Source organism: Ciona intestinalis, unplaced genomic scaffold (assembly GCF_000224145.3).
Source record: "Ciona intestinalis unplaced genomic scaffold, KH HT000111.2, whole genome shotgun sequence".
Classification (NCBI taxonomy): domain Eukaryota; kingdom Metazoa; phylum Chordata; class Ascidiacea; order Phlebobranchia; family Cionidae; genus Ciona; species Ciona intestinalis.
In genome coordinates this window covers 77122-95261 of record NW_004190433.2, presented here as the reverse complement: position 1 = coordinate 95261, position 18140 = coordinate 77122, and the positions used below count along the sequence as shown (strand labels likewise).

General features: G+C 34.4%; 3 protein-coding genes, 1 long non-coding RNA gene and 1 other non-coding gene across 6 annotated transcripts in view; 1 reads left to right on the top strand and 4 right to left on the bottom strand.

The window, feature by feature from the left end:
* The window catches only part of LOC100175457 (AP-3 complex subunit delta-1), a 17702-nt gene extending 14532 nt beyond the window's left edge, over window positions 1-3170 (bottom strand). Inside the window, exons 1-7 of the mRNA XM_018815866.2 lie at window positions 3140-3170; window positions 2795-2903; window positions 2208-2303; window positions 2065-2145; window positions 1418-1606; window positions 1046-1175; window positions 343-482 (exon numbers count right to left, since the gene is read on the bottom strand). Of these exons, the coding sequence (XP_018671411.1) occupies window positions 343-482; window positions 1046-1175; window positions 1418-1606; window positions 2065-2145; window positions 2208-2303; window positions 2795-2890 (732 nt within the window). The 5' untranslated portion in view covers window positions 2891-2903; window positions 3140-3170. The remainder of the gene's footprint in view (window positions 1-342; window positions 483-1045; window positions 1176-1417; window positions 1607-2064; window positions 2146-2207; window positions 2304-2794; window positions 2904-3139) is intronic.
* Window positions 3171-3354: 184 nt separating this feature from the next.
* LOC100186461 (caltractin-like) lies at window positions 3355-6108 on the bottom strand. Of its 2 annotated transcripts, none has more exons than XM_002120110.4 (6): window positions 6018-6108; window positions 5812-5936; window positions 5047-5127; window positions 4752-4924; window positions 4239-4345; window positions 3355-3856 (listed from the first exon to the last, which is right to left on the bottom strand). In XM_002120110.4, the coding sequence occupies exons 2-6, from the start codon at window positions 5932-5934 to the stop codon at window positions 3687-3689; spliced, it is 654 nt and encodes a 217-aa protein (XP_002120146.1). In that variant the 5' UTR covers window positions 5935-5936; window positions 6018-6108; the 3' UTR covers window positions 3355-3686. The 2 variants fall into 2 exon arrangements, with proteins under 2 accessions (XP_002120146.1, XP_026694566.1); XM_026838765.1 differs by having other exon boundaries at window positions 3690-3856; window positions 4253-4345.
* Window positions 6109-6834: 726 nt separating this feature from the next.
* LOC100185648 (methylglutaconyl-CoA hydratase, mitochondrial-like) lies at window positions 6835-10751 on the top strand. Its single transcript, XM_002120318.5, has 9 exons — window positions 6835-7122; window positions 7716-7783; window positions 7844-7931; window positions 8353-8532; window positions 9153-9209; window positions 9560-9645; window positions 9717-9818; window positions 9880-9978; window positions 10420-10751. The coding sequence occupies exons 1-9, from the start codon at window positions 6969-6971 to the stop codon at window positions 10495-10497; spliced, it is 912 nt and encodes a 303-aa protein (XP_002120354.1). The 5' UTR covers window positions 6835-6968; the 3' UTR covers window positions 10498-10751.
* Window positions 10752-12057: 1306 nt separating this feature from the next.
* mir31 (microRNA 31) lies at window positions 12058-12159 on the bottom strand. Its single transcript, NR_032332.1, has one exon. It is a non-coding gene; the product is annotated as a microRNA 31 (primary transcript).
* Window positions 12160-17166: 5007 nt separating this feature from the next.
* LOC113475128 overlaps window positions 17167-18140 on the bottom strand; it is a 1424-nt gene continuing 450 nt past the window's right edge. Inside the window, exon 2 of the long non-coding RNA XR_003396871.1 lies at window positions 17167-17442. This is a non-coding gene — a long non-coding RNA (uncharacterized LOC113475128). The remainder of the gene's footprint in view (window positions 17443-18140) is intronic.

The following is an 18140-nucleotide window of genomic DNA, read 5'->3' as shown; positions in this document are numbered from 1 at the left end:
AAACTAGTTTCAAATTAAAAATGTTTTAAGTTTTGTGTCCTATTATATATAAAACAATTTTTAAATGGTTGGGTAATGATTTAAATAAAACATAAAAACAATATTTTTTGAATGATTTTTTTGTTTACTGTATATATTAGTGGTTGCTGAAGGATTGTTTAAATAGTGAGCCATAAAAAATTATATAACCAGCAAAGTCACATATAATGTTGGGAGTAAAGGCACAAAACACATGCAACTATGATTTATATTATAACTTTTAAAGTAGACACTAGACTGCCATTCGACAATAAAGTAATTCCAATTTATTTAATACATGAACATTACTATTACTTCTCTCACCAGTTTAATAATTTTAATGAGAACCCAGTTATTTGTTGAAGATGTCATTAGTTTGAAAAACACTGGAGCCAGAGACAAGTAGTTCTTGGGATTTTTTCTTGCAAGTTCGCAGATAACATTCACAGCAGCAGATTGGACACCTAAAAAACAAAAAATTAAGATGTTTTTAAACAAACAGCTTGTGTATTAAACAGTTTAGTGTTTTTAGCTAATTTTTTAGACCTAGGATTTAGACCAGAGTTGGCCTCTTTCTCTGACGCCCAAACACTTTAATATCTTAATTCACATTATGATCAATTTTAAGTTTTACCTTGATTTATTAACTCAATATGGGTTTTTTAGGCAAATAGTCACAAGAGATGGTATACTCGGCTACTGACTAAACTAGTCGGTCGCGGTAACTATAGGTTACCGCGTTTTTTTAGTCGGCCGACTTAAATTTAGTCGGTGGTTTATCACATTTAGTCCGCCGACTAAGTTTCTGTGCATTACTCATTACAGAAGTTAGTCGGTCAAAATTGGCCGACTAAAAAAAGCATAATCAAACTTAGGCGGCGACTAGTTTAGTTGGTAGCCGAGTATGCCATCCCAGGATCAGTAAATGAAAAGAAATTATATGCCAATATATGCATCACTACCAGATATACAAAGCAATTATGTAGGCTGTAGATAGGGCAATAATTTGAATTTGGTTGAAGTTAACCTGGATCAGGGTCTTCTAATTTTTCCTTCAATCTTGGAAAAGCTGGTCTCAAAGCTTCAGGGTAACACAGGAAGATTTTATAAGAAATTAAAACTGCACGTTTGCGTGTGTATGGGCGACTTGATGTCATCTGTTTTAAAATAATAGTTTAACTACAAGAATGATATGGTAGCCTAAATGTTAAAAAGTGTAAAACTAAAAAAAATGGCAATTTTTGATGATAATAACAATTTTATAAGGCAAATAAGTTAAAAACTACGAATGCTGAATGTAATAATTCATATACCACTAAAACACAAAGTTTCAAACAATCAACACTGCTACGGTTGAAGTCCACACAAAAGTTCAATTAATTTCATAAACAAAACCTACCAATGCTAGTATATCATTAGCAAGGTCCCGGGCAAGGTCTGGCGTAATGAAGCAAGACAATCCATTCAAAGCTATGCCAGCATCAAAGAAATTTTGGGAACCAAGATCTTTTCTTATCATGTTGGTGGTTAACATTAGAACATCGGTCTCGGAATGAAAACATTGGGAAGCAGCAAGGTATCCAATTCTCTGATTTAAAACAGAATTAGAAATGTTTTACCAAATGTAATAAAAACATATAGTCTACAGAGTATGGGGCATACCCAGTTGCGCTCACGTACGTACAAAGCATCTATGGCAAACCGCAAACATATTAATACTTCATTCTGATCAACTTAGTGAAAAGGCAAATATCCAACCTATTTTCCAGCAACTGTAGGCTAAATAATCAAATGACAGTCGCAATTATGAAGCAAATGATCGGCTTGTGAATTGCTATTTTGTGTAACTAATTTCCAGGTCAAACAATCTCTATTACGATGCAATGAATTAACGTGTGAATCACTACAGAAATTGCGGTGCCTGTGATACACTGTAAGTTCTTAAGCCAATGTAAGCAGTCAATTACAGAAAGAAATACTACAACACCACATAGGAGTTCAATAAATCTAATTGATTTCCAATAAAAATTGGTACATTTAACAAACCTTGAAAGTAAATTTAGGTGAGCTCATCACTTCAATAATGTTGAAAGCAGCCCAGCTTATATCATAACCCAACATTTGTAACTGCAAAGAAAGTTTTTACAATTAAATCACTGATTCAAAGTGGTAGGCATTAAATGTATTACATATATTAGCTTGTTGACAGCATTAGCTTTCACTGCAATATTCTCTTGTTTTAATTCCAACTTAATTTCATCGACACACAAGGAGACATAATGCGCCTGAAAAATAAATAATAAAATGTGAATCAAATTACAGAAAATTGGGTTTCGACAATATATATTTTTGAAAATGTTGTTGTAAATTTTGATTCAAACAAAATATATTTACCTATGATTCATTAACAGGATTAATGGTGTTTAAAAATAACAAACCGATTTAACATTGTGTATTTAATTTAGATCATGTTTGTACATTTTAGTGCAATCAATGTTTCTTGTAATTTGTTTCCTGATTCTTTGCCACGCTATCACTGAATTTTAAACATATTTTTGCACATTTGATATTGTGAAATTTAAAAAAAGTGTACTAAAGACACATTACAATGTATTATAATAGCCTAAGCTAAAATTATCCGATGAAATTGATATGTAGTAACAAAGTTAAAGCGACTTTATCTCAAAACAATATATATAGCCTTAATATACCTTTAGCTTCTGTATTTTTATACTTAATGGTCTAATACGAATTGTAATAAATATAACAACCTCACCTCATTACTCTTGTGGTTTCGTATTCCTCTCACAAGATCTTGAAGACTTTTATCAAAGATTCTATCAATACTTCCCTTGACTCTTTTTAAAGCCATATTTTAACTTACACTGTAAATGTATATATAAGCTTTATTACTTTACTGCGTAAACGTTTAAGACATAATGTTTAAATCAGCTTGTACTATTCAACACGTAAATACTTAACAGTTAAAAAACTACAGTATTCAGTGTGGCGTTTCTTCTTATACGTTTGCATTATTACAAAACGTATTTTCGTATTTTGTCAATCGGATTTTAATCCAAATATAATCGCAATATTTTAGAGTACTAACACTGGTACTCACGTCAACGAATTTAAGAGTTTTTAAATAAAACAAATAAGGCAACCGAATCAAAACCACTTTACCGGGTAAGATTTAATTACGAAATCAGCGATTTCTATGTTGGCAAATCCCATGTCATCCAGTGTTTCCAAATTTTAATCATATTTGTCAATAACAAAATAAATATGTATTTGTACTTTCTAGTATATATAATTAATTGTTAACGAAAATAGGTGTTTTATAATTTTTGAAACACTTTATTTTTGGAATATAAAAGACGGACTCTAATAAAAAACAATGAATTTTTTTTATTATAAAGTATACAAAATCGCAGTGTTTCCCCATGCTTTTTACGTGATGGTGGAAAACTGGGAATTTAAAACACTTGCACATTCTGCAATCGGAAATACATAACTGTATGTGGGGCCAAAATTGGATTACGTTTTTTGTATTTTAAAAATAAAATTATGGTTATACGAAATTTCTATAAACCATCAAAACATGATTAGTACATTGTATAACAAATCCACAGTAAAGAAAAATAGATAACACTGAAAAGGGAGAAACACTAAAACAAATTTGTCTTTAACATGATCGCTAGAAATTCATCTTCATCAATGACTTCATCACCATTTGTGTCTGCTACTTCCATCATGTTGGCTATTTCTTTATCATTAAACTTAACACCTGCATCTCTACATACTTTCTTTAGAGAAGTTGCCGTAACAAGCCCTTCATCTGCATAAAATTTGTTTATAAACAATTTAACTCACACTCATATTACATTTTAAATTAATAAGCACCATTCTGGTCAAAAGTGGCAGGGATGCAAATCCTAAACCGACCTGTATGTCAAAATTGGTAATATAATCTATCCCTATACAATGTTAAAGTATTTACTGGTATTCTAACAATTAATCTCAAGACTGAAGTAACTTTAATAAGTTGCACTTTACTAAGCACAAACATACACAAGAATTTAAAGTGTGATCCACTTCTTTAACATTGCTTTTTTTACACCTGTTGTAGTAGTAGCTTAACAATATATTCAATCTGTTCACAATATATTCAAAATATTGTTAAGCATACAGCCTTAAGAAATAATTTATTAATGTACTACCAGGATCAACAAACATTTTGAATCCATGACGTATTTCTTCCAGTATATCACGAGAATCACTTTGTCTTTCAATAATAAACAGCAAAAAATCAGCAAAACTTATTTCTCTAAAAAACAATGTTAAATTGTATAATGATATTGAAAACAATTTCTACAAAATGATTTGACTATAACACCAACATGCATGCAATATACTTTATCATCAACCACTCATAAGTTATTTTTTAACTTTTTACAACAAAAAAGTTCCAATTTTGCCAGTCTACACCAGAAACTTTTGCCACACAAAACAAAAATATGGCAAGCACTTGACATACAAAATACGAGTGGCAAAACACGGTAATAATAATAAACTACATTTTAGCGGCTCATCGCCTTGTTTAGAACTCTAGCAGGTGTGTGGAACACAGCAACTTAAAAACGCTGCAGTACATTTGACAATACATTTTATAGTTTATCTCTGCTTTATAATTTTTAAACTTTGTTTCGAAATGAAATGAATAAAAGTCTCACCCACGGTTCTGTGTGTCTACATCTGCCATCATATCACGAACTTCATTCCTAGAAACCTGAAATCCAAGTATTTTCATGGCTCTGTGTAATTCCTTTATGTCAATTGTGCTAGAGTTGTCCAAATCAAATGCATCAAAAACAACTTTCAAATCACGTATTTCTTGAATCGTCAACTGCAAAGATATTTTTTTTAACTTAAAATCTTTCTGTAAAACTGACTGTTTTATTATTGTTTATGTAAAGTATAAAAAAACTGGTCATAAGGCAAATGTTAAAACAGATTCACACCAATCACCTGTTCAAAAATCTTTGTAGGAAGCTTTAACCCCAGGAATTGTTTCTCATTTACTTCATTGCTTTGCAGAACTGTCAGCAGCTGAAAGTATAATCAACTATAATATACTTTATTTTACCATTTACTAATCAAACGAGATAAAAAAAACACAATTTTCATACAACAGCCAAGAACATGATAAATCATTGTCTAGTCCTGCTTATGATTTAAAAAGTTAAGTTAGTTTGTTTTTCTGAATTTCAGTATAATTTTTAATTTTGACCAGAAACGTTTTAAAGTCAAGCTCCCTAGACTTGAAATATCATTCATGTACCATATTTCAAAAACGTCTCAAATACAGAACTAAAACTTTTTAAAAAAGTTATATATATATCTTTTTTTTAGCCTAGGGACTGCAGAGGTTAGGACTCTTTTCAAACAGGACTACCTAAGTTAGGTTTTTTTTAAACAACTTATATATCTATAACCCCATTATTGTGATTGGAATATAACTTAAAATCCATTCTGATATGCAAGACCATAAGTTGGCTTGTTAAATGGTGCGCTCATTTCTCTAATGAGTGTGTAACGCATAGAGTATCTGGTCGAAATACGAGAAATAGTTACAACCGGAACCGTTTGCAATCCATGATTTCTGGAGAATCCCAATTTGATGCATACACAATATACAGTGTATTCCAATTATAAAAAACAATATGATGATTCTATGAAACAAAAATTTTTAAAAACAATATATTTCTTTATAAATGCAACATTTTAACCTACTGCTTGACCAGGTGGGGGAATATCCGGTATATTTGATGGGATTGCTTCGGTTGGATATTGAAAATCGGGTGCTTTTGCTTTTTTATCTTCAGAAATAGACTTTCTTTTTTTCTTCGAAGGCATGTCTAATGAATGCAAAAAATGGGTGAGTTTATTGTACAAAACCTTTACACTAGGTGCAGAACAACAGCTGCGGAAAAACTTACTTTCTGTTGTGATTTTTGCCTTTTGGCGTCTGTGACAACCCCAGGCAACAACAAAACTCTAAATGCGGAATTAAGTTCCGTATTTCCGTCTATGAACCCTGACCCAGAGTGTTTATATACGGACACAGAAATAAAAAAGAGTAGAACGCGCAACTGCCCAAAACCGTGATATATTCTTTTTTCTATTCACGTGACTGCCAACTCCGTCCCCATTTCGCTTGGTTTCCATTGTAAAAGATAGGCGCACAGTGATTTTAGGAGGTTTTAGCCGTTTATTTCAAAAACTACACTAACTATTCCAGTTTATTAGGCCAGTTTAGTTTTTGGTAGGTTAATGCTTACACTTTAGCGCTTGCTTAGGAAAATTAATTATTTTATAAATTTAATTAATAACGTTCAAACAAACAGTTTGTTAGAAATATATATATGTTTGGAAATAGTTATTTTTCCCTATAAACTTAAATTAAGTCAAAAAACGAAGAAAAACTACATTAAACGCCCTGGCTTCCATTGACTACAATAGTAAACGGGAACGAGTCGTGAAAAAGAGAAAGTGTATCATGCTCTCTCCTTTACCGACATTAGAGATGCGCGTTCTATTCTTTTTTATTTCTGTGTATACGGACTCTGCCCTGACCGACAACCATTTTTTAACGTTTGTTTTATTTTATTGTTACTCGTGTATGCTTTAAATAAAGTGTTGAACCAGGCCATTATAAATTGTTACTATTCTATAAAAGTTTTACTTTATTAGAAATCCATGTGGAAAATATCATTCTGCGTATCCGTAAATCCGTATTTTGATTACGCACATCCGCAGAGTTTTCAATTGCATTGCATAGATTGTAGATTGAGAAAATTCGTAAAATCACATAAACAATTGCCATACTTTCATGTTTATCCGTCAAAAGGAAAAACCTTACTTATTTATTCAATCTTTAATAAGTTCATATGATCATGTTTTGCCGAAACAAACTTTTGCGTGACGTAGCTACACTTTCATTTCGAAATCATAAAGTATTTATCTCAAAACCATTTTCCACAACATTATGCTTAAAGACTGATGAAGAACTTGTTACGACACATCTAGATGGAGATCTTACAGGTAAACATTTTTAAATATTATGTATATATATTATATTTTAAAAGATTTAATAAGCAATAAAAAAAGGACCCTTTGAAAAGTACAGAGACTTATTGATTAAATAAGTATAGCATATACACCTCTTGCCTGCTTATGAGTTACCACGTATGTAACCTTGTGGGTTTTTTTTCTGTATGACTGACAGCTTAGACAACCCATTAGTGAACACACATGGCAATTGCTGTTAATTGTCTTGCCCACGGACACTTACTTTCACAATGGTAGCAGCGGCGACCCTTTAACCCATATTTTTATTACATGAAAAGACACTGCGCACATTGCAACACGTTGTACTACACTATAACACACTGCGGCAACACACACTGCACTGTGACACACCCTACCCACTGCTGCTATTTTATAAGTCCCCATGCAGAAACTCGCTCAACTGCACAAGTCATACCCAATAATTAAAATATAAAAATATGTCCACCATGTATATATTCATTAAATGCAAAAGGTTGCAGAAGAATAAAATGCATAAAACACTTTGGTTGCTCCTTGCTTGATTCTAGCTATTGTGTAATGTAACCACTTATATATGTTCTTCATAGGAATCACAATTCTGGGAATTAACAGACCACAGTCAAGAAATTCAATTGGTAAAAACTTATCACGAATGGTAAGTGTAATATCACATTAATCAATAATATCTGTTACTACAATCCTGCCATTTAAACAGCTGATTAAAACCGTAGACGAGTTGAAATATGACCCAAATATTCGCGTGTTAATAGTAAGAAGCATGGTGCCAGGGATATTTTGTGCAGGTATGAGCCTTTTATAAAAAATATTTCATTTAAGTAAACATGTATGTGATCAAAACTAAACAGATTGGATTTAGGTGTTTACAAAAAAGGATATAAAAGTAAAGTGTAATGAATAAATACAAAAAATATGTTATCTTTAGTAATTGTTAATGTTATACTCATAGTCATTCTGTTTTTAAATGTTAGCAAAAACTGTGCTGGAATACAATTATTCTCCTGATATCAAAAGTAGGGACTTCATACATAAAAAAAAACAAAACATAAAAAATGCAGTATATTTTGGCACTTGTTTTTGACATAAGCTTAACTGCACCATAATAATTGCTTTACCTTTAAAACTATGCTGGTAATAGTTGTTCCATATACTCGCACTCGCCACAGATACCTATTATATTTCTCTTGTCATGATACATAATATTAGGTGCTGACTTAAAGGAAAGAAGAACGATGAAGGAGAATGAAGTTGGACCGTTTGTAGGACGTCTAAGACAACTTATGTCTGACTTACAGCAATTTCCTATTCCCACTATAGCTGCTATGGATGGCACTGCAGTAGGGGGCGGTCTTGAAATGGCTTTAGGATTTGATATGCGCATTGCAGGTATTTGATTGTTTGTAAGTGTAAACTTAAATGAGTACAGCTTTACTTATGGTAAAGTGGGCAGGAGGGGCTCTTGATAGGGCATCCACTTTAGAAGAATTTTAAGCATGATAACTTTAAACAACGAGAAGTCTAATATTTCATAGCTTAAGTGTGCCCTCTAAGTTTTAGCTTTTTCATCAAACCAAAAACATTATACTTTATATGCGCATTGCAGGTAATTTGACTGTTTGTAAAAGTTATAAGTAAATACAGCTTTGTTTCAGCTCATTTGTGTAGAAAACTAGGAGTTATGACGAGCTGTAGTTTGAGCAACCCAGTTTAGGAGTAGTGTAAACAGAATAACTTTTAACCAACAAGAAGTATAATGTTTTCTAGGTCCATAGTGCCCTCTAGATTTTATTTTAAGACTCCTATTATATGGTGGTCAGCTGGTGTATTTATTAAGTGAATTTAATGTTGCGAAATATTACGTTTAAATTATTGAGATTTAAATTTAAAATTCAATTACAGCCGCCAACTGCTGTTGTGAATTGCCATGTCCAACAGTTATGTGTTTTCTTTTATATGTTAAACCATGTTTTTCACTTTTATATGTTTAACTATGTGTTTACCTTTAGCTTCAGATACTAAACTTGGACTGGTTGAAACCAAGCTTGCCATCATTCCTGGTGCAGGTAATGCATATGTTATGTCACTATTTGTATGTCATTTAATAACAGAAATAGATCTGTACATGAACGTATGTGTTCCTGGATAAGAATATATCCGCCAATTGTTTTTATCAAGTAATCGTGAATGAGGTGTCCAAATTTTTACCTATGCAAAAAAGGCAAATATGTTTCACACAGTAAATTAACAGCAGAAACAAGGTGTATGGAATAGAACACCTGTGTTATAACATACTGATGCTGCCCCGCCATGCAAGCATGTAGGAGTTTCTATTTTTTTTAAAACTAAACCATTGGGTCATTTCTTTGTGTGTTTACTGAAAAAAACTTATTGCTCAACATATCTTGCTGTACAGGTGGTACACAAAACTTAGCCAGGGTTGTTGGACCAAGTATTGCCAAAGAACTGATCTACACTGCAAGAGTAATAGACGGCAACGAAGTAATGATTAACTTGTGTTTGCTGTCATGAAATTTATGGCTCATTACTATATTTTATATTTGCTGTGTCAGGCGCACAGGATAGGTCTTGTAAATCATGTTGTACCGCAAAATGAAAACGGTGATGCTGCATTTTCTAAGTCACTTGAACTTGCGAAAGAAATTGTTCCACAGGTTGTTATTCTGCCGTATATAATTTGTAACACATTCATTAATATTCAACTTTTTACTGTAGGGGCCTATTGCTCTACGAATGGCTAAGCAAGCAATAAATCGTGGGTCGGAAGTCGATTTATCTTCTGGGTTGGCGTTTGAACAAGCTTGTTATGCACAGGTTATTAAATATAGCTTGATTTTAGTTGCTCGGACAAGTTAACTTTGTATCTTAGGTCACTGGATACTAAACCAGACTGGTATGTCTGTATCGGTGTCAATACAGATAAATTAACATTAAAAAAGTAAAACATATTAACTAAATCCTTACCTAGCGACATTAAAGTATTTAACAATATTTTAGGCTGGATCCTAATTTTACACTAAAATTTGCCTTATAAATTCACCTACAATGACTTTATATAATAAAATACTTAATGAAAATGGCAAACCAAATTTCACACACATGTAGTATAACATAAAGGTCAATTCAAATATGCCTAGATTTAATAAGTATATATCATGTTTTTTTTGTCTAGTATCAGAAAACTTAAACTAAAGCTATTAATTTGCCCATTAACTATAAATTGGTAAACATGTTAATATTTAACTTCTACTCCAGGTTATTCCAACTAAAGATAGACTTGAAGGGCTTACTGCTTTCAAGGAAAAGAGGAAACCAAATTATAAAGGACACTGATCATAATTATTTATATATGCAGAAAAATGACATAAATTTTAAATTACCGAAAGCAAGATTCTTTTATTTTAGGACCTTTTTAAACTTGAAATATTCAATCATAAAATGACTGATTGTAATATTAAAATATGGACTCTTTTAGAAGAACATGAGTTGTTTATAAGAATATTTATATTGCAGTAATTATAAAACATAGGTTAAAATTTTTAATCATTTTGAGAATGAAATAAAAATGGTGTTTACCTTTACCTATATCGGTATGGTTTATAAATATCTAATACGAGACTATGTGTATATGCTCATGTCCATTAACACCCAGCAAGTATTGCACTGTCAGTTTTTACCGTCCATAATTTGGCAACATTAAGTCGTAACCGATAATGCTGAAAGACGGACGCACGGTCGTTTATTAATAGCATCAATTTGTTTGTAATATAGTAAAAAATGTTTTGTTAGTCCTGAGAGTCAAGAATTGTGAACAAAACCCAAAGGTGAGAGAATTGGTTTAATTACATTACTCAAGATTCAGGACAAATTTGTTCTATGACTTGCATATATTCCGTTTGTAAAATGCGTTCAACTTTTGGACCCCCTTTTGAATTACCTGAATAGTTTAAATTTAAACTGCGCGACTTCCACTCAATGATGATGTCCCACCTTTGCCACACAACTCACCCAAACCGTTGCGACAATTTTGAATGTTGAATAATACGTTAGTTTGAGTTAAATATTGGTTTTTCGCTGGTTCAATATAAGTTGATTGTAGATGGCCGGCAATTGTTCGAGCTCAATTGAGTCAATCCATCAACTAATAAAGGCGTGTCGTCCTCTTTCTATTCATATTTCGATTATTCCTGAAAGAAAATTCTTAATCAAACAGTTTCCGTAAATATTTCTACGTTTATATTAGCAGTTCAGCAGGTCACCAGTTTTTCTTTACAATGATTCATGGGTTCGTTGTAATATTAATTATACGCCCCATTTACCGTACAAAGAAACCGTGTTATGTCCCAATCGTGACTATAGCAAAAACACATGGGAAATGAGCAAAACTTAAAATAAAGGACATGCAAGATTTAAAACAAACCCACAACACTTACCAGATCTGTGGGAAAACTCTTGGCATGTAACATTTGTTCTTGCTTTACACAGTTGCTACGTCGCACGGCCAGGCAACAGACACCATTTCTCCCGCCTACAGTTCAATTATTTGAAAATAACAAAACCATCGCAACATTCAAGTATTGGATCATGTTTGAAATAAAACTTGTGGTCTTTCAACACAAAGTGCTGATCCGGTTCATAAAACTTTAACGATTCTTGTAATAACACAGCGTTTACTACCTTCATGTATCGTTGTCTGTTTCTGTATCCAGAAACATAATATAATAACCCATAAGTTTCTGTTTACCAATATGTTTAATGAGACACAGCAAGGCACAATTCATCGAGTGTTGAATTTCTAAAAGTAGGTATCAATATTTGCGGTCATAAAACCAAGATACGGTAACTTACGGTTGTGCCCCGTACGACCTTCATAACAACTACAGAATACTTTGCTTGCGTTGATTTCTTAAGCTAGTACCAAAGCTAGATATTAGCACACTATATCACATCATGTGAAATAGCTATGCCAACATCTTGCCATAGAACCAGTTACATTGTATAAAGCCCTAACTGTTTCAACTGACTGCGCGCTGTACCATATCAGTGCATGTCCTCTAAGCTAGAACTGGTAGCTTTATCTTAAGGTCACTATATGTGAAGTCCCACGCATCGTTCGTGATGAATGAACTACTTTAGCTTTCGTTCAGTTCCATTTATACTAAACCGTTGCCTCCAGGCTGGTACATCCCACGGTTGGCTACGTCAGTACGTAGACGCGTAACCACACAGCGTACAGGCCAGCTATTTTGGTAACCGATCTCTCCTGGGTTTATAAAACGCCGGTTCGCTGATTTGCGTAAGCGCCGGTATCACTAACAAATGTGAACGTAAGTGCGTAACTAATCTGTTATGATTCCACAGCGTCAATCAATCATTTTCACATCTATACAGTTTGTTATCGCAAATGATTTGGTTATAGGATCAATTAACATTCTACCAGTTTCAACATGCAGAATTACAGTTAGTATTTCACCATATCAATGCAGTAGCACCAAAATGGCCACACTATTGAGACAGACAAACTATAACATACGTAACAGTGACACTTCATACAAAAATAATTAACATTCCTACCTTTTATCGTACAACATGATTAACAGAACATCATTAAAATCATAAAAAACTGATATGTTGCAGTGACTTACCAACGGCACCCATGCAGTTTGTTCCCTCCGTTTCATCTTGGTCGCAATGGAAGAACTTTTATGTCGAGAAATCAAGCCACGCCTGGTAGTTAAACGTTAGGCGCCTCTGTTTGTTTAATACTTCGTTCCCGATAAATTGTTCACTCATGATCCGAAAGCGTCACCGCACTAACTCTTCAAATATTAACCAAGCGAAAGCTGTGAGCATCCAGCGCTTGATGCGATTGTGCCATAGCACCATTTACTTTGTCGACCGTTTACTTTTGGCGGGTTACAGCTCGTTTCAATATGTCGTCACCGGCCGCCCAACCAGCGAACAATATCGAAAATTGCTGAAGCGACAAAGGCGAATAATAAAGAGCGAGTTATCGCAATTTCCCAGTCCTGAACAAAAGCCGATGACAGAAAATGGCCTCACGCTAGGACGAAGCACGTGGAACAATTGTGGAGCGAAAAGTGAGAAAAGCATGTCGTGGTATTGCCAGGGCGACCGAATGTTACACATAGAAACGACTATCCAATGTCTTAATATACATCACGTTGTAATTTAAAATATAGCTGTATGCTTCTGTAGGTATTCACACATAGCATCTTATAATTTTCTCGGGTTGAACCCTGTGGACCCGGACAAAAGCCAACGGAGCGTAAACGTGCTATGATTCATTAACCACAAGTCCACAGCCCAATAGAGTGATGGAGTCTTTCTGTCACGCCGCTTTGGATTGAATGTATGAATAATACCAGGCAACTTTTCTGTTTTACGATTCAGATGAAAGTAGAAAGCTTTATTGTGTATTGAAATCTATAGTGAAGCGTGACATCGCCTGCCACGACGCTTGGAAACGTATACTAAAAGTTATGCTCTTCTCTTTAGTTTAAAGTTGTGTTGTCTTTAATTTCGACCACAAAGTTCAATACGCACGTGTCTCCAACAAAAACCTGTTTATAGTGTTTTAAAAACCAGTGAACCCATTTATTCAGACCACATAGGCCAAAGCTGTATACTAGTGTTTATACTTTCTAAATTTGCTTAGTTTTATAGCGATACCAAAACTTAGCGCAATAGCACACAACTACGGTCGTCACTGTGCACATTAGGCCTACAATTGAATTTATATAAGGCATAAATTAGTCCCTACTTAGTATTCGTAGATTTCACTTACTTATTTGTTGGCCGTTTAATCAAGCACATATCCTACAATCTACAGTTCTACACATTTCCACGCCAGATCTTAGAAAACCTAACTCTAATTGTATATTGCTAAGACTTCGGCAACTAGGACAAGTGGGTCGCAGAATAAAAGCTCAACACTCACAGCACTTGTCGTGTTTGACTGGTAGGATCCACGATGAAGTCGGTTCTAACCGGGGCGAAAGCAAACACTGCTGAGGTACTTACGACCTTGAGAGCGCTTCAGTCCAGCCATACGTGTACAATAATGACACAGCAGGCATCTGTAGAATACTGAAAGAAATGTCCAACATTGCGCGTAAGTGGGGGACTTAGCTTCATCTTGTCTTGTGTTTATCGCCCAAGTATTTTGTTTAATAACATACGGATCAACGGACATAATTATAGTATAGTAGATAATGCTCCCACTCATTCAACTAACGTAAGTAATTACGTTGGCTGGTATTCTGCGTGCGTAAGAAATATTTGATTGTCTGTGCTTATATACAATCCTCTCCTCACTCGAATGCGAAAGCAAACGTCAAGCCGCAGGCAATGCTTTTCTTCACTCCGTTTGTCAGTTGTCGCTTTGCCCGGCTAGATATAGTTACGCAACGTGGGTATTATCGCTTGCGTGCGTCAGCAGGTATCAATTTGAATTAAAATAGAAATGCCGGGACGTGGTATCCTACATACGTTAGTTATGAGCCTAAATAAACATGAACTTAGTATGAATTATTACGGATTGTATATTAATCTGGAAAAATAATAAAACTAAGCGTAGCAAAATGCATAAGACTACCTATACCTGCGTGCATCATTAAGTACTTTTAGTTTGACAGAGTGTCATACATTAATATCAGTAACACCAGCATCCAGCGATAAAGAAAGCAGAAATTAGTTGCCACTTGCGAAACATAAACCTACAGATGCATATGGTACTGTGGGGTGAGATGGGACACCTTTGGGACATAGTATTTAAATATCCTGATCGTGTTTTAAACAATTAACAACGGTCTACAGCAGTCGTGAGCACACGGTTTTATAATTCTTTAAATGTTTTTTGTTTACCACCAAATGGGAGGAGAAAATAGAATGAAGGTGTGCCGTCTTTCCCCCACTCTACTCTACATATGCTACTGTACAAAATGTAGTTACAATTTTGTGACGCGTAATCAGTCAGTATGTTTTTATAGCGACACACATATCAATGAAAGTCCTGTTCATCAGCAAAAACTTATACATTTCCTTGTGAAGAAATCTCCGTGTAAAACAATCGTTTATGGCGTTTGTCTTACTCGGTGGTTAACACTCGTAAAACAAAGGTGACTCAAAAAGCGTGTAAGTTGTTCTTGTTTTTTTTTTGGCGCAACTTTTTTTCGCATTTATCTCAATTCTTAATTCAGGCACTTAATCTCTTGATTGAAATCAAATAAATATAAGTTTATAAATTATAGACTAAATTTTCCGATTTAAAACCGCATAATTAGCGAGTTATTAACGATTACTTTATACTGTTTGACCCAATGCACCAATTATAAAATGTACCTTTAACATTAATTAATCTTTGTCTACATGAGCAAATATAAATAAAAAGTGTACTATAGTTATATAGTCTCCCATATTTCTTATTAAAAAAAAACAACTCTAAAATAACTGTTAAACGCCAGGCGTGGATTGAAGTTTATAATCTGTTTTTTTTTGTTTACTACCAAACGGGATTCAAACCAAACTGCTTGTGAAAAGTTCCTCTATATTCGGTCCAATGCTCGGTTCTGCTTTAAACAAGGTGGTTATGTGTCGCCATAGCACGTAACAATTATTCTTCCAATCCAGTAGTCGTTGTTCAATTGTCAGCCACACAAAGAAAATAGAAACCCTACAACACATTCTATCATGCGCCATGTGCCAGTTTCAGCATGTAGAAATTTGATCTAAGAGCAAACGCTGTTCAACCAAAATGCAATACAGGAAATTCTGTTTCCTTTTTCTCTCGCTAGTTAATTTCATTTCAACGCAATTGATTCATGAACAGACACTAGACAGGATTTGAATTAAATCATTTTTCTTAAAATTAGTGTACAATACTTCGTTATGCATATACAGCATTTATGAGTCGACCTGTGCTGGGTGTACTGCGCAGTAAATACCTGCTGTACTTTTACGGTGGTTTTACTTGTACAAAAACATAGAAATTATAAATCTGTTAAAAATTTGTTCTATTCAGTCTTACGCCATAGGAGTTGTATATACTCAGACTTGTCGTTGGTATACCATTGTGGACGTATTTGTCTTGGGCAAGGCACTTAACGACAACTGCTCCAACCCAGTAGTCATTATTAGGTTTTCCAAATTATCTGCCAGAAAAATCCCTGAAAAACAATTACCCACAAAGTAACGTACATGATGGTAACTCGTTAAGCTGGAACGGGGTGTATGAACGCTCGTGTTATATAACGACTGTCGTTTTCCAGCCACGCGAGGATAAAGTAAGTTACATTCATTCAGCGCGGAGTTTCAGCAAACAGAAATTATCGTTTCTTAACTAGAGGACACGAAGCCATAGCTCGATGGCGCCACCGTTTTAGGGTGTTGTGTGTCTTTTTGCAAGACAGCACTGTCACTTTTACTATGGCCAACCATAGTAAAAATAGCTACAATGTCACGAACTTGGTTATTCGATCAAAAGCATGTGTGTGAACTATAACTCATCTGACGTTACTCCAAGATGAATGTGTGATGTTCATTCACTTAATTAAAATTGAAAACCCCATTCGAGTTGCCCCATTAGCATTAAGTTTCTTGCCAAAAGACGCCAACCATAGTAGTTTTGTAATTCATGAAACCTTGTACTGTTTTTTGGGAAGTCTATTATGCGCACGTATTCACTTTTTGATGACGTAGACCATATAATAAGGTTTAGGCTTCTATTTGCACCCGGTTAAACAGAAACCTCACAACCACTGAGTGAGATTTCCTTTGAAATGTAAAAATAAGATAAGCTTGTTTTATAACGTAACACTGTACTTTAGAAAACTGCTGTATTCCGACTGAATTAATAAAACGTGATGACTAGAGAATATAATCAGCATTCGCTTCAACTGACTCACAGTATAATATTCAAAAGCAGTCGGTGGAAATTTTTTTTCTTTTCTGTCAGGAAATGGTGGTTCTATGAAACATGCGTTTACGCAACTCTTTTAATTTCAATACATTTTCGGGGTAATGAGGCCTCTTTTGCTATATAAAAGGCAATGAATTCCAGCAGAATATTATTCGGACTCTTCTACAAGCCACTGTAAGTAACTTGTGTAAGATTTTTGTAATATTTGTTAAGCAACGCGTTGTTTTTTAGATGAATAAAACACTACTTCTTTTGCTCGTTGTTGTACTGCTTGTCCAAGCAGCAGACCTCGCGTTGGTTCGTCGTCGCCGTAGGGCTGGGCCATGGAGCTGGCGATCCTGGAATCAAGGTAAATGAAGTCTTTGTATTATAGTAAAAACAACTTTCTTTTCAGCAAACCCAGAGGTAATTGGTTTAAGGCTCGTCGCAGCTACCATTGTAGGTGTATGTGTTCCTTGGGCTAGACACTTACCGGCAATTGCTCTAACCCATTGGTCACTAATGGGTTGTCCAAATTATCAGCCATAGATACAGTAGGGTGGGGGAGGATGGGACACCTTTAGCACATGATATCCTAACATCCTGATCGTGTTTTACATACTTAACATCGCTATATGGGAGTCGTAGGGATAAGGTTTCATAATTCTTTAAGTTTTATATTCTTCCCACCAAATTGGACGAGAAAATAGAATGAAAAGGTGTCCCATCTTCCCCCACCCTACTATACATAAAAAAATTAAAAAAACCCTCATATCCCCCAAAAACTCACCCACAAAGTAACATACGTGGTATAACTCGTAAGCTGGCACGAGGTGTATACCCGTGTTATAAAGACTGTCGTTTTCCGGCCTGCGAGGATAAAGTAAGTTTTATTCATGCCAACAATATAGTAGCACCATTAAACCCCGAATCGGACGTCATCTAAATAGGATACGATTGCTTTAAAAGAGCGCGGGACACCAGTTTATAAAACCCATTGGTATTATTGTAACATTAACTCAATTCTACATTACAGCAAAAGCTGCCGCAGAAGCCG

Excerpts from the sequence above, each read along its gene's own strand:
- LOC100186461 (XM_002120110.4), bottom strand. The coding sequence starts at position 5,934 with ATGCCTTCGAAGAAAAAAAGAAAGTCTATTTCTGAAGATAAAAAAGCA. Across the intron at positions 5,128-5,811 it reads TTCCCCCACCTGGTCAAGCA|CTGCTGACAGTTCTGCAAAG; the intron begins GTAGGTTAAAAT and ends TTATACTTTCAG. Across the intron at positions 4,925-5,046 it reads CTACAAAGATTTTTGAACAG|TTGACGATTCAAGAAATACG; the intron begins GTGATTGGTGTG and ends ATATCTTTGCAG.
- LOC100185648 (XM_002120318.5), top strand. The coding sequence starts at position 6,969 with ATGATCATGTTTTGCCGAAACAAACTTTTGCGTGACGTAGCTACACTT. Across the intron at positions 7,123-7,715 it reads TCTAGATGGAGATCTTACAG|GAATCACAATTCTGGGAATT; the intron begins GTAAACATTTTT and ends TGTTCTTCATAG. Across the intron at positions 9,210-9,559 it reads TGCCATCATTCCTGGTGCAG|GTGGTACACAAAACTTAGCC; the intron begins GTAATGCATATG and ends CTTGCTGTACAG.